Source organism: Pan paniscus, chromosome 13, assembly GCF_029289425.2.
Source record: "Pan paniscus chromosome 13, NHGRI_mPanPan1-v2.0_pri, whole genome shotgun sequence".
NCBI classification, from domain to species: Eukaryota; Metazoa; Chordata; class Mammalia; order Primates; family Hominidae; genus Pan; species Pan paniscus.
Window position 1 is genome coordinate 48,012,681 of NC_073262.2, and position 20,784 is coordinate 48,033,464.

Here is a 20,784-nt window from a genome sequence, read left to right on the forward strand (position 1 = left end):
AGCCCCACGCTGACACAGACTGGGGATAGACGCTGACCCCGACCCCGGCCCTGCGGTGAGCCATGTGTGGGCTCTGTCCCGCCACTCCAGGTTTCTCAGATCTCCTGGGCTCTCCTGCCCTAGAGCACAGCTGTAGGGCCAGGATGTGCTGGGTGCCTCTGCCCTGGCATTGACGAGGTGCAGGCAGGCTGGTGGGGAAGGATATCGACAAAGATCTGGCAGGCGATGTCCCAGAGGTCGACGTTGGTGTGGACTCGCTTGAGCAGCGGCTGTCGCAGCGGCTCGCAGGAATAGGCCCACAGGTGGCCACGGGCACGGGCCAGGGGCAGCATGGCCATGCTCACCATATCCTTCTCTGGAGCCCTGTGAGGTTAGAGGCTGGCGTGAGGCCTGCCCTGTGGCCTTCTCTGTCCCATGCTTCTCTGTCCTCTGACACCCCTGGGTGGCTGTGGGAGGGCCAGAGCACCCCACCCTGTCGCAAGCCCCTCCTGACTCCCCTGGCCTGGGAAGGCCAGGCAGGCTCCACATGGGTGGCGTGGCCTCTCTGCAGCTCTCAGTGGGTGCAATGAGGTGGAGCGGGGCTGGGAGCAGGGGGTGCAATGAGGTGAGGTGGGGCTGGGAGGTGGGGGCGCAATGAGGCGGAGCGGGGCTGGGGGGCACCTGAAGAACTCATAGGAGAACTCCTCCAGGGTGTGCAGCTTTTCCTTGGGTGGCTCCTCAGGACGTGGCTCTGTGAACTGCCCCTCCTGAGCCGCCAGCTTCCTCTTCTCTGGTGACATGGCAAGCAAGCTCTGGAGGGGGCACAGGCCTGTGGGTGCCCAGGAGCCACCGCCCATGAGGCCCTTCCTGCAGGCTCCTCCCGGCCTGGCAGCCTCAGTGACTTGGGAGGGGTCAGGCCCAGGGCTGAACAGGCCAGGGCTTACCCACACCCCTGTCACCTGCCGTGTGACCCAGGACCATGACTCTACCTCTTGGTGCCTGTCTCCTTTCCCTTGGGAGGGTGAGTGCCAATGGCTGTGGCACCCACATCACCCGTTCTGGGGGCCACGGCACTCTGGGTTTCTCAGACCCCCAGCTCCCCAGCTCCCCTTCTCCATGGGGCCACCTTCTCACCCCAGCCCTGCCTGCCTAGTCTGCCACCAACTTCAGGCCTCGGCACAAATGTCCCTCCCTTGGGGATGCCTTCCCAGACAGGGTGAGTTCCCCACCCTATTATTTGTTCCTCTCCTTGGTGGCACTTTGCACAGTTGCCATCCATGTGTCATTATCTGCCCAAATGTCTGCCCTGAGGATGGAGCTATTATGCCCAGACTCGTACCACAGGCACAGGGCACATACTCAGCACTCAGTATGTACATGTTGCAATGCCTGCCATTCCTGCCTCCCGAGAGGCTGGTCTTGGGGGCTGGGGTGGGTGGTTCCCTTGTGCAGGGAGAGACTTGAGTCCCCCTGGGTCAGAGTGTAAATGAGGCAGAGAAAGATTGGGTTTGTCCCCCGGACACCCCCATGATGGAAGAGGGAGGGAACACCCATTTATTGAGGACCTACTAAGTACCAAGAGCTGGGCTGGCACTGCACACACACCTTGCCGCAGGAATGGTGGGGGCTGCCCGGGTGGCCCTCCTGGCCTCTGCTAGGTGGGCTGCAGGCCCTGAGCTAGGCCTCCCAACTAGGCATCCCAGGACTGCTCCACCCTGACCTCGGGTACCCAGGCTGAGGACAGGGGAGCGTGCCAGTTACCAGCAGCTGTGCCGAGGGCTTAGTGACCGTGGGGATGGTGTAGAGGCAGGCCATGGGCACCAGCCCCGTCTTGCCTGTCCTGTCGTTCTGGCCGAGGGTCCAGTTCTCAGAGGCCAGCAGCCCCTGCTTCTTTGTGAGGACTAACAGGTCCCCCTTCTTGAAGGCCAGGAGGGTGGTGTCATCTGTAAGGGCAGGGAGGCTATTTGCTGAGGGCTCTGCAGGGGCCAGAGGCTGTGCTGGCATTTTGTGGGTCATCTCCTTTGACAGATGAAACCGAGGCATAGAGTGGTGGGCAGAAGACCACTCCAAGAGTGAGTGATGGTGGGACTGGAACCTCAGGGGCCTCAGACGGCTGTCACCTGCTGCAGCTGCACAGGCACAGAGCCCAGGGTGGGTGGGGGCTCGAGAGCTCTGACTGCAGCCCTAGCCCTGGGAGACCCTCGGAGGGCTGACCAGTAGCCAGGGATGAGGGAGGGGAGGATGCAGAGGCTGGCAGTCCCCACGCCTGGCCTGAGTGCTGCCTGCCTCTCTAGACCCCTTCCTTATCTGGAATTTGGAGATGGCAATCCTCTTTCCCTCCTGCGGTGGCCGTGAGGACTGAATGGGGCGATAGGGCAGCACATCTCGGCTGACATTTCTCACTGCCCAAAGACCCCACACACAGCCTCTTCTGCTACATCCCAACCAGCACCCCCTTCTGAAGTCCCTGCACTAACCACACCACCCACCGCCCATGACCACCCGGCCAGCAGGCTGGGCCAGCGGGGTCCTGGGGCTTTGTCATGCTCCCCCATAGCCCACAGACACAGCCCAGCTCTCGATGGAGTGCTGGCTTGTGGGAGAGCTGTGGCCAAGAACTAGGCTCCCACCCCCTTGAGCTGTGTGACCCTGGGTGAGCTACTTCCATCTCTGGGCCTCTGGCCTCACATCTGTAAAATGGGATAATGGGGTGCTTTTGCAGCAGTGCACTGTGGGGATGGTGTTCAAAACTTCCCTGGGCTGGGGGCTGGCCTTTCTCAGTGCTTCTGCAGCAGTGCAGCGCTGAGCATGGCTGGCCTATGCAGGGCTGGAGACAACCTCCTTTAGCCCCTCATTTTGTAGAAGAGGAAGCAGTGGCTGAAAGAAGGCAGGGCCTCGCCTAAAGCTGCCCCCACAGAGCTTTGGGGCCTTGCCTCCCTCTGCTTGCCTTGTGGCTGCTGTGTGGAGATGAGCATGCCGCCTCCCTACAGACCCCACGCGCGGCCCTCCCCCACCCCACCCCACCCCACCCCACCCAGTCTGGTACCTGTGGCCTTCCTGTCCTGCAGGGCCATGGCGAAAATGGACCTCTCCTTCAGGCCCTCCAGCAACAGGGCCACCAGCTCAGCGATGGCCACACTGCTGGGTGACACAAACTCGTACTCCTCATGCATCGTGGAGAGCAGCAGCCTCTGCCCGCCCTGGGCCTCCCTGGAGATGAAGGGCAGCGTGACCAGGAGCCCCCTCCACCTTCCCCTGATCCAGCCCCTAAACAGCCTCGGGAGGTGGGGTTGGGGGCCCTGAGTCACAGATGAGGACACAGAGCTGCTCTGCCAGGGCCAGGACTAGGCCAGACACCACCGTGGGTCTGGACAAATGAAGGACAGCGGAGCACAGGACCTCTCGGAGGCTGAGAGTGGTGCAGCCCATGTGTGGGGTTGGCTGTGGGCAGATAATGAGGTGGCTGGTGTGCAGTGACACCGCAGGGACACTGCAAAGGTCAGAGCTGAGATGAGCTGCTGGCTCTGCCATGTGCTTACTCTGAGCCACCTAACCTCGGCGTGCTTCAGTTTACTCATCTGCTCATCTGCAGAATGGGTGATGCTGTCGGTACTTCGTGTCATACAGGAAAGTGCCCAGCATGGTCAGCCTCAGTGAGAGGTGGCCAGTGGGGAGTGGTGGCCACTGTACACCTGGCACAGCCCAGAGATGCATGTGCCACTCTGTTGTGTGCTTCAACCAAGGGGCGCTCTGGCAGGGCTTGGCTGGGACTTACCAAAGGGCATGGAAAAGTTCCCAGTCAACGAGAGCCATGGAGACCCATGGGAGTGGGGGTCAGCCCCAGCCTAAGAGGACCCCCACCCCTGCCCTGTGCCCCAGGACACACCAGGCACTGTCCCTTGTCGCTTTCCCAGACAACCTGTACCCTCCAGGCCACCAGTTCTCGTCCATGACAAAGAAAGGAGCCTTCTAAATAAGTGCCCGCCAGAGGCTGCACGCTTCCCTGCCCTTTCCGGGTGGATCTGGGTTTCAAAGAGAAGCTGCCAGTGCAACGCGTGATGCCCCAATGGAGTACTTCATGGGCAGTACGGCCTGGTGCAGGAGGGTGGGGCTCCGAAGTACAGAAGCCATCGCATACATAGATTCTTGTCCCTCAACCCCGGCCTGTTAACCCGGGACAGCACACTGCCCCTCTCCCCATCTCTCCCCGAGCCCCCAGATGCATCACAAGGACTCAGGGTGTAAGAAGAGATCTTCCCTCAGGGCCCGCACCTGTTGGTGGCCAGACCCATGACCTCTGGGAAAGAGAGTTCCAGCAGCATCTTCTCCTGCTGGTCCAGGAAGCAAAGACCCTTCCAGTTAACAGCCAAGATCAGCTGCGTCTTGGGCAGGCGGGAGCCTGGCCAGGAGAGACGGCAGTGTGAAGGCTGCATGGGACCCCTGGGTGCCCAGCCCATACCCGCTCCCTGCCCCCTGTCAGATGCCATTACCTGAGAGTGTGATGACTTCGAAGAGCCGGGAGAAGAGCAGCGGCCACTGCAGGCGGGCAGCGTCCACCACCTGCTCTCGCATGGCCAGTGGTGTGACTTGCTTCTGAGTGTATGGGGCCTGAGGGGGGATCCTGGATGTCACCTCCGTCACCTGCCTTCCCTAGTGAATCCCTCACCTAGTGCTCAGGGTAAAAGAGTTGATGGATCCTTCTGAGAAGGCTCTACAAGGCCAGTGTCTGGAGATGGATCCTGTAGGGAGGCACCTGGGATGTCCCCAGGGACTGGTGCAGCCCTATCCTTTTTTTTTCTGAGACAGAGTCTCGCTCTGTCACCCAGGCTGGAGTGCAGTGGTGCGATCTTGGCTCACTGCAAGCTCCGCCTCCCGAGTTTAGCGATTCTTCTGCCTCAGCCTCCCGAGTAGCTGGGACTACAGGCGCGTGCCACTGCGCCTGGCTAATTTCTGTGTTTTTAGTAGAGGGGGTCTTGCCACCTTGGCCAGGCTGGTCTCAAACTCCTGACCTCAGATGATCCACCTGCCTTGGCTTCCCAAACTGCTAGGATTACAGGCATGAGCCACCACGTCCAGCCTGGCGCCACCCTATTCTACCTGGGAGGGGTGTGGGGACCCTTTAGGAGGAGGGAGGAAGGCCATCCCGTCCCCTCATTAGCATCTGTAGGGCGGGGCTGCGCTAGCTGTGGAAGGCGCTGTCTGTGTGCCCCAGCCCAGGCTCGCTCTTGCCAGCCTATGCCTTGCAGAATTGTGACTCGTTCCGTGCAGGAGGGCATCTTGCTCTGAGTCTGTGTCCCGGGTGCCTCTCTTCTTTCTTCTCTGGAGCTCTTCTGTGTCTCTGGGGGCCTCTCTCGGGGACCACCTCTAGCTCCTTGTCTTCCAGTCTCCTTCCTTCCTCTTTCCTAACTCCCCGCCTTCACCCATTCCTCTCCCCAGCACCACTGTGCTGTGTCCATCACCGACTATAATATCCAACCGAACTCTCTTTTCACTGTTGAATACAGTGTTATTTCTTAGAAAAGTGTCTGGGTACTATTCATATACTGGCTTTGGGAATGTAATAAATGCATCAAATCTGAAGGGTGATTTGAAAATATTCGATATGTATCGAATGTTTAGAATGTCCATACACTCTGGCCTGGGGGGTTCCCATGCACCCAGCGAGGGGATGCTGAGGCCCAGAGGCAGGCAGGGGGGCCCCCAAGGCCATGGTATGGTCAGCAGTCAGCCACTGCAGGTGCCCTCTCATCCCAAGAAGGGAGGGCCTGGCCAGACACCACAGTGCAGACCAGCACAGGGACCCATCCAAGATGCCAGCTTGGAAGGAAGAAGGTGGCATGGGCCTGTGACAGAGAGCTGAACTGAGTGGGACTGCTTAAACCTGAAGGGACAGGGCTCTACTTAACTGTCAAGCTGAGGTTTGTTGTTCCCCAGGGGGTGGGGGTTGTAGGGAGGGAATCCATCTCCTCTGTATACCATGAGCCCCCCCACCTCCCAAAGGAGAGCCCTCGGGTGGGTGCCTGAGCTGCATGCAGGCTGACCTTGGCGCAGGCGGCAGTGACGAGGCTCGCCCACCTGTCTGGGGGCTTGGTCCTGTACAGCTTGTGGGGGATGCAGCTGGGCAGCAGCTCCTGGACAGCCTTGCTCTCTGCTGAGGCGCCGAGCTGCACGTAGCAGTGCCGGGCCAGCAGCTCAACCAGCTCTTCCTCCTGCACAGCCCAGGGCACCCACGGGGGCGAGTGAGACAAGAGAGAGCTCCCCCCTTCCCCAGGATGCCCCTGTCCCGTGGCCGAGCTCTTGCCCCAACACGGGGGAGCTAACCTGTGGCTCGGGCAGGACCTTCCCCCTCCCTGCATGCCCTGACTGGGCCACCATGCAGGCTGGGAATCCCAGAGGCCTTGGCCAGAGCCTCACAGGCCCTCTGCCTGAGGACAACGGCTGCTCTCCAGTTCTGGGGTGGACCCAGCAGGGTTGCTCTGAGTGACAAGGCGTTTCCTCATCTGAGTTCCAGTCCTTGCTTGTCAAGGGAGACCAGTAGCCCCCCTTGCGGAGTTTCTGCCGGGGCCCAGCTGGGCAGCACCCAAGGAGCCCCTTCCCTCTGGAAGACCAAAGCCTCTTGGAGCCTGGTGCCCTGCCACCCCCTGCCCATGCCTCTTCCAGGCGGGCTTCCTGCACTGCTATGGCCGCCTCCAATGGGTCCCGGAACAGCATCTGCCTGACTTGGCACAGGGAGGGTTGTGCCTGCTGCCCCCAGAACTTCAGGGGTACGATCACTCTGCTTTCTCACAATCCCCTACGAAAGAGCTCCTGGTACGCTCCGCACGGTCCAGGCGAGAGCCCCTCCCGAGCCCCCCAGTCAGATGAGGGCCCAGGGCTCAGCGGTGACAGGACTTTCCAAGGTCACAATGCCAAGAAGATGGGGAGGTGGGATTCAGACTTAGGTGTTAGGGCTCCAAGGCCATGTTCTTGGCCACCAGATCTCACTGCCCCATAAACAGAGCAGGAGAGGTGAGGCCAGGCAAGGCCTGGGCCCTCTGGGACCTGCTGCCAGAACCACGGACCCCGGAGGCTTGGACAAACCTGTGGCCTAAGGGAGGAGGAAACAGAGGCTGGGCCTGGAAGGGACCTGCACCCTTGTGACCCCCTTTCCTGCCCCCCCACCTTCTACCTGGCCTCAGAAGCCAGTTGGGTGCCTCCTCTATGGGATGTTTCCTGATGGCAAAGCCTAGGGTGGACCTGGCTCTCAGGCCCCTCACCTTCTCGAAGCTGTACTCGCCAGACCAGACTCCTTGGAGGACTTGGCGGTAAATAAGCTCGGTGCTGACAGGGTCCTCCCGGGAGTCGTGCCAGGGGGTGAAGAATTCCTTCCGGAAGTAGATGCGCCAGGGTGACTGGCGCTGGCTCTCACCCCTCTCCTGGGCCATCTGCTCACACTGGGCGATGGCATCCATCATGTGGTCGCGCCCGCTGCCCAGGGACCAGAACTGAGGCCAGAGTCGGGGAGCAGGGGTTAGCGGCTGTTGCCTGCCCCACCCCACGGGGACGCCCACCGTCAGCGTGTGCACGTAGAAGACAGGGCCTGGGGCCCTTGGAGCCCAGCGTGGGCTGAGTGGACACTGCTGAGCCCGTGTGGACACCTGAAGGGCTTCTCCACACAGCAATGGCCCATCTGCCACTCCCCATTACTCTCCCTGCAGCCCCTTCCCTAAGGAGGCAGACATGAGTCTGGCCGCTGTGACTCGTCCGGCGCCTCGGTTGGATGACTGGTGTGTGTCTGAGTCTGAGGGTGTGGGCGTGGAATTGGGGGTGCCTATGTGGGCGGTGAGGGTCTGTGCTGGTGTGACCCTCCATGTTTGCTGCAGGGGTGTCCACAGCTCCTGGGCATGAGGGAGTTTGGAGCAGGAGACTGGTGTGAGTGCCTGATGTCTGTGCGTGGCTGCTGGGTGGGGGACCAGGTGTGCATGCGGCACTGCTGGGGCTGAGGCGCAGCTGCAAGGTGACCATATGAGTGCGGGAGGAAAGGCTGTTTGCTGTGTGTGTGTGCACCTGCCTGTGCCTGGTGGCTGGGAGGGTAAGCAGTGCTGTGCCTGGCAGCTGGGAGGGTAGGTGGTGGCCGGGCTGGAAAGGTGAGAGGGCTTGAGCCTCAGGGTGCTCTCCCTGGGTGTATGAGGGAGGCGGCTGACGGGCAGGGTGCCTGGCTGGTACCTTGTCGTACACGGCGACCTGGAGGGAGAAGCCCAGGTGGTCGCTGAGGCCCTGCTTGTGAGCGATGTGCATGCACATTTCCCGAGATGTGGAGGCTGAGTCCACGGGGACGGTTAGGCTCTCTCCAGTGGCCAAGATGACTTGGATGGGGATGTGCTTCTTGGACTTGACAGCCTGGGGACAGATGAGATTCAGTTCCCTGGCCTCTTGGAACCTATGGACAGGAGGCCAGCCCCCCATCCACGACCTCCCTCCTCTCCCCAGCCCATGGGCCCTGCTTGCCATCCCGTGGGTTCCCAGGGGTGGGCCCTCTGAAGCCCCAGGCCATGGGCTTGGCATGGAAAACAAAATTCAGGCCAACAGGTGTTTGCCGCTGGAAGCACAGCAACCAGGCAAGAGCAATGTTAGCCACAGGCATCCAGGTCCTCCTGGACCTCCAGTGGGGGCAGCCTCAGGCCATAGTGGCTGCTTTTGTGAGAATCCTGAGCTTGGTGTGGTTCAGTGACTTCACCTCACAGAAGACCAGGAGCTCTTGGGAATCTGAGTCCAGGACTCGGGAACATTTTGGGGCCTTTACGTATTGTTCCCTTGTGTCAACATGCACAGCTACTGCAAGTTCACCTACAACTCCAGGGCTCGTGGGAGGGAGCCCCTGTGGGCTCGGGGGCAGGGTGAGAACAGAAAGAAGGTGCAGCGGAAGTGACCCACAGCCCCTGATATAGGGCACCTCGGGTCACAGGGCAGGCACCTGCCGGGGTTAGGCTGGGGCCAGAGCTTTGTGTAGAGCCGGGTGCAGGTGTGCTCTCGCCACCCTGGCTGGCTGTTCTGAATGACCCTTCCTGAGAAAACAGCGAGAATTCACAGATGACACAGTTGCCAAAGCAGGTCGAGGTGGCACATGTGCCCAATAGCAATGCCACCAAGGATGCCAACCATGGTGTGACTACTGCCCTTGTCACCAAGTGAAATGCCCTTGGAGGGGAGTGCTGGAAGCAACTGGCGCACTGTAATGCTAATGAGTGGGTCCGGTGATCTTCCCCTTAGCTAGTAGGGCCCTAAAGGAATATGGATTTGGAGATGGGGGTCACGCCTGGGGAGGCCGAGCCCCAGGGGCACTCACAGGGACCACTGGCATGGGAGGTCCTGCAGAGGAGATGGCGGGGCTCAGAGGACAAAGTTCTGTCCTAGGAGAAGGCACCCCATGAGCTGTGCTGGGGGTCCCTGGGGGCCTGCACCACCCCACCCTGCCCGCTCTCACCCCTGCCAGCCCCTACCTGCAGCTCCAGCCAGGTGGGGGGCTCCGCACGCACCCCATTGGCATAGGTGCGTCTCAGGCGCTCGGCACAGAAGGGGCCGTAGGTCGCCGGCCCTTGGCCGATGAAGTTCAGTAGATACTGGTGGGTGGGGAGGGGAGAAGGGAGGAAGACACTCAGAAAGGAGGCCAGTTTCTACTCACCACCCAGGTGGACTTAAGAATTATAATACTCAGTGTATAATGTGCATTGAGGGGCACCCTCACACCCGTTAGAAGGAACATGGATCAGTGTGTTTCTGAGGAGCAGTTTGGCAACACGTTTTAAACGGTGCATAGTCTTGATGTGTGCACACTCTTTGTCACAACAATGCAGGCCTATCCTAAAGGTGGATGTGTGGTTTTTGATCGTGATGGCCTCTATGGTGATGAATGACTGGAAGATGGACTCTAAATGCCCACCCCCAACCCCAGTGCCTTCTGGAACAGCGAGGCATCAAGCTGGCATTTGGGAGGTTGACACCATGAGAAAACATAATGAAGACAGTAAATGAAAAGTGCAGGGCCAGGCATGGTGGCTCACACCTATAATCCCAGCACTTTGGGAGGCCAAGGTCGGAGGATCACCTGAGGTCAGGAGTTTGAGGCCAGCCTGGCCAACATGGTGAAACCCCATTTCTACTAAAAATACAAAAATTAGCCTGGTGTGGTGATGCACACCTGTAATCCAAGCTACTCGAGAGGCTGAGGCAGAATTGCTTGAACCCGGGAGGCAGAGGATGCAGTGAACCAAGATCGCTCCACTGCACTCTGGCCTGGGTGACAGAGTGAGACTCCATCTCAAAAAAAAAAAAAAAAAAAAAATTGCAGAAGAGTCCATGTCCCCAACATGCTCAAGAAAACACATTGAAGCTCTTTTTGTCTCACAGAGAGATGTTATTTCTTCTGCCTTGGGGTGGGGAGGAACAGCCTGGAAGGGTTTACTGGTGTCAGGAGCAGCCTGAGTGCCATGCGCAGATGGCTTCAGTGACCGTGGTTCCTGCTGTCCCCAAAGGGACATGTGAGAAAGTGTTTTCTGTTTGATCACAAGGACCCTGTAACACCACAAAAGGCCAGAAGGAAATATTAATGGAAGTTAGCTCTGAGTGTGGGGGTGACTTTTATTTTGGTTTTAGATGTTCTGCATTTCCACATATTACTTTTATAATCAGAATTTAAAGGCATATTAAATCAGTGAAGCTTGGGGCCACTAACACTCGGCCAACCCAGCTCCATTTTCAGTCCTAAGAACTAGAAAGAGGTGCCGTGGCACATCTCCAGGCAGGGCCCACTCCTGGACACCTGTCTTTTCAAGGCCCGTGTCATCTACCTTCTCATTTTAGTCTTGAAGCGCCATCCTGACACCTGAGCCAAAGTGAAATGGCCCTGCAGACCCTGCGTAGGGGCTGGAAGGAGCCAGGAGCAGGGTCCTCTTTTCCAGATGGGGAAACTGAGGCCTGGAGAAGCATAGGCATGGCTGCCCATCTGGCCTGCAGCAGCAGGAGAAATGGGCCACGGACTGGAATCTGTGGACCTGCTCCAGGGCCAGGGGCCACCTACGCTCCCACCAGAACCTGCCCCCTGCCCGCCCTCCCTTCATGAACCCTCTCACCTTCATGAACCTCTCTGAGGGTGGGAAGCAGCCGAGGCAGAGGCTGAGCAGGATCCAGCCCCGGGCCAGGCTGCTTGTTTTGAAGTTCTCCGAGAGCTGCTTGCAGATCTGGCAGTAAATCTCATCCCTGAAAGACACAGACCATTAGGAGAGTAGGCTGGGGGCTGGAGGAGGAGAGGAGACAGGGGTACCTGGGCACACAGCTCTTCTGCACCTCTGAGAGGTCCCATATGCAGGGCACCTCTCCAGCACCGGGGCCCTGCCCAGCCTCCTCCTCTCTCAGGACAGTGCCACCAGGCTCTGCATCCCTACTCAATTCCTCTCCCATGGCCTGTGCTCTCGGTCCTTTAGGGTGGGGCTCGGCTTCAGGAAGCAGCGGGTTCTCCAGCCACAGCCCTGTCCTCAGCAGCCGCGTCCTTTGCACAGCCTATCTGCTCCCAGATGTGTGGGATCCCCAGTCCCACGGTGATTACAGTCATTTCTCCCTCTGCCTTGAGGCCCCACCTCCCTCCCTGAATGCAGCCCCTCCCCTCCACAGCAGAGAGAAAAGTGAGGACTTCATGGGAGCCACTCAACCCCATCTCCTGACCATTCCCACTCCCACGGTCTATGGAGCCTCCCCACTCCTGGTGGGGGTGTGTTGGGGGCGGTTCTCTCCTGCGTCCTTCCCCATGGACTCAAGCCTCTATCATGTTATAAAAGTGGCCCATTAACACCTCAAATGCCACATCTCCAGAGGTGAGCATCTTTCCCCTAATACTCAGTGGTGTGCTGGTAAATGTTTATCAACCAGCTCCCCCAGGAAGAAAAGCCCAATTCACAGCATTTGCTTATTTCTGTGGTGTACATGTTCCCACCAAAGCCAATGTCAACTGCGACACGACATCACTGAACAGAGATGGGAAGCAATGTGCATGGTTGGCTCTCTGAGTTCCTGCATCCCTCCTCTTTCTGTGGTCTACAGGCATCGCCATCAGCCATTCACCCAAACTGGAAATCTGGGGGTCATCCTGGAGCCCTCCCATCCCTTCATTCCTCCAATCCAACCAGCCCCCACAACCCAACCGGCCACCACCATCCAGCCGGCGCCCACCACCCAGCCGGCGCCCACCACCCAGCCGGCCCCCACCACCCAGCCGGCCCCCACCACCCAGCCGGCGCCCACCACCCAGCCGGCCCCCACCACCCAGCCGGCGCCCACCACCCAGCCGGCCCCCACCACCCAGCCGGCCCCCACCACCCAGCCGGCCCCCACCACCCAGCCGGCGCCCACCACCCAGCCGGCCCCCACCATCCAGCCGGCCCCCACCATCCAGCCGGCCCCCACCATCCAGCCCCCACAACCCAACCAGCCCCCACAATCCAACCACACCCCACCATCCAACCACACCCCACCATCCAACCACCCCCCACCATCCAGCTGGCCACAACCCAACCAGCCCCCACAACCCAACCACCCCCCACCACCCAGCCAGCCACCACCATCCAGCCGACCACCATAACCCAACCAGCCCCCACAATCCAGCCGGCCACCACAATCCAACCAGCCTCTACCATCCAGCCAGCCCCCACAACCCAACCAGCCACCACAATCCAACCAGCCCCCACAATCCAACCAGCGCCCACCATTCAGCCAGCCCCCACCATCCAGCCAGCCCCCACAACCCAACCAGCCACCACAATCCAACCAGCCCCCACAATCCAACCAGCGCCCACATGCTACCATCTGTCTCCTGCATGTTTCCTCTGTCCCCTCCTCTTGGCTCCTGTTCCTTGGGCAATTCCTCATCAGCTCTCTCTGGATCTCTGTAGCAGCCCTGCCTGGCCTCCCAGCCCCAGGCTCCATCCTGCCACATTGCCAGGGAGGTCTTTCTGGAAGTCAAATATGATCAAGATCCTCTCTTGCTTAAAACTTTCCCCACTTCCCTTAGGATGGAATCCAAGCTCCATGCCCCAACAATGGCAAACCACTCATAAATTCCAGACCCTGTGGGCTGTCTCAAGGGTGACTGTTGCAGGCCGAAAGAGTGAGGGTCGTGATCAGCTCAGTATACCACTGGAGGCTATATGAGCAAACAGCAAACTGTTCTCATAAAAGCAGAATGTTGGCAAACTGACAAACTGCGTCTGCCGCCCAGAAGAAATGCTGAGAGCAGTCACGACCCAGGCACAAGTGTTTCTTGTGATTATCTACAGGGCACACCTGAAGCCTGTTAGTAATAATATGAACCTGTGATCAATTAAGCAGCTGACCAATCGTTACCTCCTCCTCCCTGCTCATTCTACCCAATAAATACTAAGGGCTGAAGAAGCTCGGGGTGGGGGCTGTCTTTGCTTACTAGGAGCAAGGAGCCCTTTTTCTTCCCCTGGCCCCTTTAAAACAGTTTCTTTTGTTTTAAGTTTTCATTTCTACGTTCATCCCCCTTCGTTCCGTCTCGTAATGACGGTCTCAAGTAGTGACAGTAGTAACTCCCGTAATGACGGTCTCAAGTAGTAACAGTGGCAAATTGCTGCAAGTGCTGCCTGGACAGGGACAATCAGGGACAAACAGACCTGAAGGGACCTGAAGAGGCCTGCAGGGACAAATAGAGATAAGTGGGGAGAAATAGAGATAGAGACAAATAGAGATAGCTAGGGAAAGACAGGGACTTGCGGGAACTAACAGGGACTATAGGGACAGATAGGGATAGACAAAGACTAGCAAGGACTAGCAAAGACTAGGAGAAACTTGCAGGGACAGACAGGAACAGATAGGGACAATAGGGTCCTATAGGGACTTGAGCGAGGAAGGTCTGCTGGAGCAAAAAAAAACAAAAAAAAAACTAAAGCCCAGAAAAAACTAAAACCAACCAGATGAATAAGAAACCCCGTTACAAGTCTGCTGGCAGCATAAGGTCAGTGCTTTAAAAAGGTACTGGTCAGTGTCCTAGAGGTACAAAGAACGGGAAGTTTTTCAATCAGGGTAACATGGGGAAGAATTTGGTTCTCTTTTTTTTGTTTGGAGGTTGGTACATACCATTTTCTTGTCATTTCAGGGTTTGAGAGAATTTTTTGCCCCACCTACAGCACCTATCGAAAGTGGTGAACAGGAGAGGAAGGATGAAAATTGGCTTGTACCATCTTCTTCTGCAGCTACAGAAAGGCGAACTTTAGCTTTGTCTTTCGTGGCTTGTAAACGTGCGCTGGTACCTGTGAGATGTGCAGAGGACTTGGGAGGTTTTCTCAGAGCTTGTCAAGATGTGGGAACTGAGCTTCATTGCTCTGCAATGTTGACTCAGGCAATGGCTAATTTGGTAACTGACAGATCTAAAAGAAGCCAAGGGTTAAGCCCTAAAGTGGGAAAATGTTATAAATGTAGGAAAATTGGACATTTCCAGAAAGAACACCGCCAGACCTCTAGGCAAAAGGGATCTTATAACACGGTTCCCCTCCCAACAGAAAAACAGCAAGACTTTGCCCTCATTGCAATAAAGGAAATCATTGGGCTCATCAATGCCACTCAAAATTTCATCAAAATGGCACCCCCCTGTCGGGAAATGAGAAGGGGGCCTGGACCCGGGCACCTCAAACAATGAGGGCATTCCCCATCCAGGCCACAGCTCTGCTTCAGGGGTGGGTCTCCGGAGGCACATTAATTCCCTCTCTCCAGGAATGCCTGGAAATGCAGGATTGGATCTCCCAGTCGGAGTGCGTTACGTTAACTGGAGGAGACAAACTCACTAAGATTCCCACCAGTATTTGGGGACCTTTTCCAACAGGATATGTGGGATTAATTTTAGGTAAAAGCTGTCTTAATTTACAGGGCATTATTGTAACCCCAGGAGTTGTTGATTCGGATTGTGAAGGAGAAATTCAGGTGGTGGTGATATCACAAGGCCTTTGGGTTTTTGAACCGGGAGAATAAGTTGCTCAACTGTTGCTTATTCCCTGTAAATTGTACCCTTCTCTACGTAAGAAGAAGCGAGGAGGTCAGGGATTTGGAAGTACAACTAGGAGACAGATTTATCTATCACAACCCATAGCATCTAGTAGATCCACTTGTGCAGTGTAAATTGAAGAAAGTAGATTTTGTGGGCTTATGGATACGATCTCTCATGGTAATAGAGCTTGAGGATTTTTTTTTTTTTACTGTTATTGCACGAGAAGGATAAACTCTTGATTTGTTTTCTCTGTGCCTTCTGTTAATCAGAAAGAGCCTGCCTCTTGCTATCAGTGGAGTTTTACCCCGCGGTAATTAACCAAAGAGGCAGAAGCTGAGTTGCAGCTTGTGGAGCGGATGCTTCAGCGACGGCATGCCTCCCGGCTGCAGCCACAAAAGCCTTTGCTTCTGTTTCAGGAGATTTACTATTGTGGGAACGAGGGTATGCTTGTGTTTTCACAGGAAATGAACAAACCATGTAGGTGCCCTCAAGTTGTGTGCGACCATGCAACGGGAGACTGGAGGGACCTGTGGATCCCAACCACGGGCCTGGCTCCCCCAGTACCAGCTGAATGCGAAGACGGAACAAACCACCAACTGGCAATTAAGGGCTGCACAGCCTGCAATTGCCTTTCTCAATTAATTCAAAACAAAAAGGGAGAGATGTTGCAGGCCGAAAGAGTGAGGGTTGTGATCTAGTATACCACTGGAGGCTATATGAGCAAACAGCAAACTGTTCTCATAAAAGCAGAATGTTGGCAAACTGACAAACCGCGTCTACCGCCCAGAAGGAATGCTGAGGGCAGTCACGACCCAGGCACAAGTGTTTCTTGTGATTATCTACAGGGCACACCTGAAGCCTGTTAGTAATAATATGAACCTGTAATCAATTAAGCAGCTGACCAATCGTTACCTCCTCCTCCCTGCTCATTCTACCCAATAAATACTAAGGACTGAAGAAGCTTAGGGCGGGGGCTGTCTTTGCTCACTAGGAGCAGGGAGCCCTTTTTTTCTTCCCCTGGCCCCTTCCTTTAAAAGTTTCTTTTGTCTTAAGTTTTCATTTCTACATTCATCCCCCTTTGTTCTGTCTCATAACGACGGTCTCAAGTAGTGACAGTAGTAACTATCGTAGTGATGGTCTCAAGTAGTAACCATGGCAGTCTGTCACAGGTGACCTGTCTACCCTTTCCCTCTGTCTGGCAAACACCCCTCCTCCTTCCTGGCCCAGGTAGGCACTAAGGCCACTCCTTGGTGCACCTGTGGGGCCCTGAACAGACCTCCATCTTAGCACTGGTCCATCTTAGGACCAGGAAATTCACTGGCATTGTGAATTTCCTGGTCCTCTCGTGCCCCCCAGCTAAAGGGTGAGCTCCTCCAGGACAGAGCCATGTCTTCTTCATCTCTGTCCCTGGCCCTCAGGCTGGGGCCTGACCCAGAGTGGGTAATGAGCAAGTGTGTGTGGAATGTGTGACAGATGTGGAACGGGGCATCTGCTTTGTCTGGGAATTTCACCAAGGCCCTGCAGCCAAGGACAAATGGATGCTCACATCCAACGTTCTAAACAGACACATTCTTGTAGGATTTACTAAAAGGTGGCAGAACTAGTGCAGCCACCAAGCCACCTCCAGCCTGCATAAGGGAAGATAAGAAATTTGGAATGTGATTCCTGGAAGGGACTTCATGGGGGTAGAGAGATCTGTGGCCCATTTCCACTCCCTGTAAGTGATGAGGTTGGTGAGGGGGACCCCAGGAGAACTGGGGGCTGCCAGAGAAGAGACCCATGTCACTCCCCATCTGATGCCTGCTGAGCTCCAGAAGCCCATTTGCCACCTCCCAGGGTACTAGAATAGAGCCTGTTGATTGAGTTCTTGCCAGTGCTTGACTTTTATACTCTGGAGTTAGGGACCTCCATGAACAAAGACATTAGCGCCTGCTTGTTCCTGGAGAATTCTGAGCCCATCCTGATGGGCAAGGAGGAGAGAGGACAGGAGATGGGAGCTGCACATGTACTGTATGGTTGGGCAGGCATGAGCTTCCTGCTGACCAAAAGATGTCATGGAAGGAGCTGAGCTTCAGGCATCTAGATGGGATCCCACACAAGCAGGCAGCCCATTTTCTAGAAGACCCCAGCAGTAAGAGGCTGTGGGATGTTCCACTTCAGCCTAGAGTTAGTAGGAAGTCTCAAGGGATCAGTGTTGGACAGTATCACTGCTGGACACCAGCACTGTATGGGAGTGCCTATAGGGGGTGTCTGAAGAACCCAAAGTACACATCATTCGAATATAGCTTTTATGTGTCTGCCATATTGGAGGGTGTGGTGTGGTGGCCAGTGAGGATTAACCATGAGAGAATTAGAACCAGCTAAGTCAGAAGACTTGCCCAGCTAGTGTCATGCAGGCAGCTAAAACTTGAGAAGCCCTGTAGTCTTACTGGCTTGAAGAACCAGAGGAGAGAGTTTAGGGTACCCACAGCAGCTTGAAAGTGAGAAGGGAAATCTTGGAATAAAGAGAATCAGAGGAGTCCTAAATTTTGCACATAAAATCTTCCCAAATCTCTGGTTGCCCCCTGACACACATGGTGGGGCAGACTCCAGGTACTCTAGCCAAGGCTAAAATAACTAAACAGGGATTCTAGCTTCTGCTCATCATGGAGGAGACAGAGTTTGAGTCCAGCCAAGGTAGTTGCCTCCTAAAACAAAAAATCAATGCTCTTTGAAAGAGTATAACAGAATCCAGAGTCTCTAACATATCATCCTCAATGTCCAGGATACAACCCAAAAGTACTAGACTTATGAGGAAAAAACAGTCAAGTACCAGATATATGAGCAAACAAACACACCACCATCCTCAAGAGAAAAGACAGTTAATAGAGACTTACTGTGAGATGACCCAGGTATTGGATTTGCAGAAAAGATTTAAAAACTACTGTAAATCTGCTCAAGGATATAAAGGAAACAATGCTCATAGTGAATGAACAAATAGGAAATCTTGGCACAGAAATATAAAAAAGACAAATACAAATTCTAGAACTGAAAAATACAATATCTGAAATAAAACATTTGTTGGATGGATATGACAGCAGACTAGGGAAGACAAATGATCAGTAAATTTGAAGACAGGTCAATAGAAACTATCCAATCTAAAGAACACAGAGAAAAAAGAAAGAAAAGATAAGCAGACCCCTAGGTACCTGAAGAACAATATAAAAGAATCTTACAGAGGCTTAATTAGATTTTGAAGGAAAGGAGGGAGACAGAATGAGGTAGAAAAATATGTGAAGAAATAATGACCAACAGTTTCCCAAATTTTGTTAAAAGTATTAACCTAAAGTAAGTGAACCCCTAAAACACAGTAGTCTGTCCCTTAAAGCAGTGAACAATCAGCCTCTGCATGTTCGGATTCTGCTTCTACACATTCAGCCAACACGGAGGGGAACTGCAGTGTTTGCAGGCTGACTATACGTGTTTCTTCTAATTGGTATAGAAACCCATTCCTATAAAGCAAATTGTATATAAAGCACAAAATGTATAATATAAATGAGGAAGCCATTCATTTACAGAGCCCTGCACTACAGCCTGTTCTAAAAGGAATCACTGGTCCATGATGACTCTTTTCCTAAAACCGGGTTTTACTCATGACTTTTTTAAAAGGCAGAGCACATAGAGAACCCTCGGTAGCTATGACATCTGCTGTCCTGAGACCCAGCCTGCAGGCCGCAGGACAAGGAGGTGTCATAGGGGTGGTGGGGGAGGCTGTGGCCATGGGCTGAGAGCCAGCGAGGGCATCTGATGCTCTGAATGGGGCTGGGATGGGAGTGGGAACTGACCTGAGGCTGGGCCGCAGGATGGCATAGCCCACGATGAAGTGCACCTTCTCCAGGTTGGACATGGGCCGGTCTGCACCAAGGCCATCGGGCTCCAATGCCTCCTCTCCAATGTTCAGCTGGCTGGCCACCTTGAAACCCAAAGGCAGCCATCAGGACAGCTATGATTCTCCCCATCTGCCAAGTAGGAAACTGGTGCACAGGGAGGGAAGCAATAGACTGGAACCCTGCAGCAGGCCAGCAGCAGCTGGGAGCAGAGATTCTGTGCTCTGGGCTCACCTGGCCTGTGATCCGGGAGGACCGCTTCAGCTTCATGGAGGAGATATCCTTGGTTCCTTTGTCCTTGCAGCCAGATCTCTGTGGAGGGAGACAGTTCCCGCAGGAAGGTGAGCCTGGGCTCACCTCAGTGATGCTGACCCCACAGCCTCCTGGGGTGGAGCACGTGTCCCTTTCACCCAGCCATTTCCTGGCCCGATTTATAAAGCACCATGCAGTCCCTCAGCTTGGTAGAGCTTTACCACACACACATACAGGTGCATGTCCCATCCTCACTTCCAGGTGTGGAATCAGAGGCTCAGGGAAGGCAAGAGACTAGACAAAAGCTGCTCAGTGGGTCACCAGCCCCCAGGGAGGAGCTCAGGGCTGTTCTGATCCCAAAGCTTGTGCCTCTCCCCAGTAAACCCCTGGGAGGTGGGACTGGGTCTGAGCCCAGGTGCTTAGGACAGCCCCAGGCCATGGTCATTCTCAGTAAAGATAGCAGATGAAGCAGGATGCTCTGCCACTGCAAGGTGCTCTGCAGGGGATCCGAAGAGCCGGGATTGAGAGGCCAGGTAGGAGGGAGGGACTGGCTGCAGCCACTAGGATCTGTTGCTCTCCTTAGGCAGAGGCCGCCCCTTCTCATGATGGTGTCATGAGAAGAATTTGCTGCCAAAATTGGAGCTCAGTGTGGGACTGAGCTTGGGTGGGGGTCAGCCTGGTCCAGGGCCAGGCACCAGCTCCTGGGTGTGTCAAAGCTGGTTTACTGTGCAGGGGCTGGCCATGAAACACATGAGCTGGCAAAGTCCGTGAGGGGAGTGAGGCTTGCTGGGCTCACTGCTCTGTGTCTGGGGCACGTCATGGATACTTAATAAACACATGCAGGACAGAAAACCTGAGATCTGACCTCTGAGAAGCCAGTCCTGCTTCCCCCCATGTCCACCCTTCAGAGGTGCTGGTTGGCTGGACTGCCTCCCAGAGTCTTTTCCCTGAGTGGCTGCCAGCCTCCAACGTGGTCCCCGTGATCCCTGCGTCCTGAAATTCCTGCCCTGTGTGGGCCCCTCCCACAGCCACAGGTATGTGACTTCCAAGACTGGACATTTGCACTTTCCTTCTTGCTTTTCTTCTTGGATCACTCATGTTGAGGGAAGCCATGTTGTGAGGATGCCCAGGCAGCTTTGTGGAAAGGCCCACATGACAAGGAACTGAGGCCTCCCACCAACAGCCATGTGAGTGAGCCCTCTTGGGAGCAGCCCCTCCAGCTGTCAAGCTTTCACATGACACCATCCCCAGGGGACAGCTTGACAGCAACCTCATGAGGGACCCTGAACTGGGACTATGCAGCTAAGCTGCTCCTGACCCTCAGAAACTGTGTGAGATAATGAATGTGTGCTATTTGAAGCAGTTAGGTTTGGGGGGGTAATTTGTTACACAGCTAAAGATATCTGACACACTCTGGCAGAGCCCATACCTCTAGAGATCAAGGAGTCAGGGCTTGGGCCTGGGCAGCTTCTCTGTAATTCCTGGACAAGGTTGGCCATGTGATGGGGCTGCAGGCTCCTTTAGATTCCTATGCAGTTAGTCTGCACACAGGACCCCACAGGTATTGAGCTAAGTCCCAGCTGGTTACCTGGCACATGGGGCAGTCATGGGCTCCTGCCACTGGCGGGCCACTGAGTGCTGTCACTGCGTGTAATTCAT

The 20,784-nt window shown here is 55.6% G+C and overlaps 1 protein-coding gene across 2 annotated transcripts in view; it reads right to left on the reverse strand.

Moving 5' to 3' along the window:
- Positions 1–20,784, reverse strand: part of MYO7B (myosin VIIB) — a 105,329-nt gene that overhangs the window by 6,722 nt on the left and 77,823 nt on the right. Inside the window, exons 25-37 of one of the 2 annotated variants that reach the window (XM_008953605.4) lie at positions 19,108–19,185; positions 18,832–18,959; positions 11,088–11,214; positions 9,459–9,578; positions 8,185–8,358; positions 7,236–7,463; positions 6,021–6,188; positions 4,470–4,587; positions 4,252–4,378; positions 3,026–3,189; positions 1,741–1,922; positions 661–791; positions 206–363 (exon numbers count right to left, since the gene is read on the reverse strand). In XM_008953605.4, coding sequence (XP_008951853.3) covers positions 206–363; positions 661–791; positions 1,741–1,922; positions 3,026–3,189; positions 4,252–4,378; positions 4,470–4,587; positions 6,021–6,188; positions 7,236–7,463; positions 8,185–8,358; positions 9,459–9,578; positions 11,088–11,214; positions 18,832–18,959; positions 19,108–19,185 — 1,903 coding nt within the window. The remainder of the gene's footprint in view (positions 1–205; positions 364–660; positions 792–1,740; positions 1,923–3,025; positions 3,190–4,251; positions 4,379–4,469; positions 4,588–6,020; positions 6,189–7,235; positions 7,464–8,184; positions 8,359–9,458; positions 9,579–11,087; positions 11,215–18,831; positions 18,960–19,107; positions 19,186–20,784) is intronic. The other variant, XM_055108564.2, reaches the window with a different exon arrangement.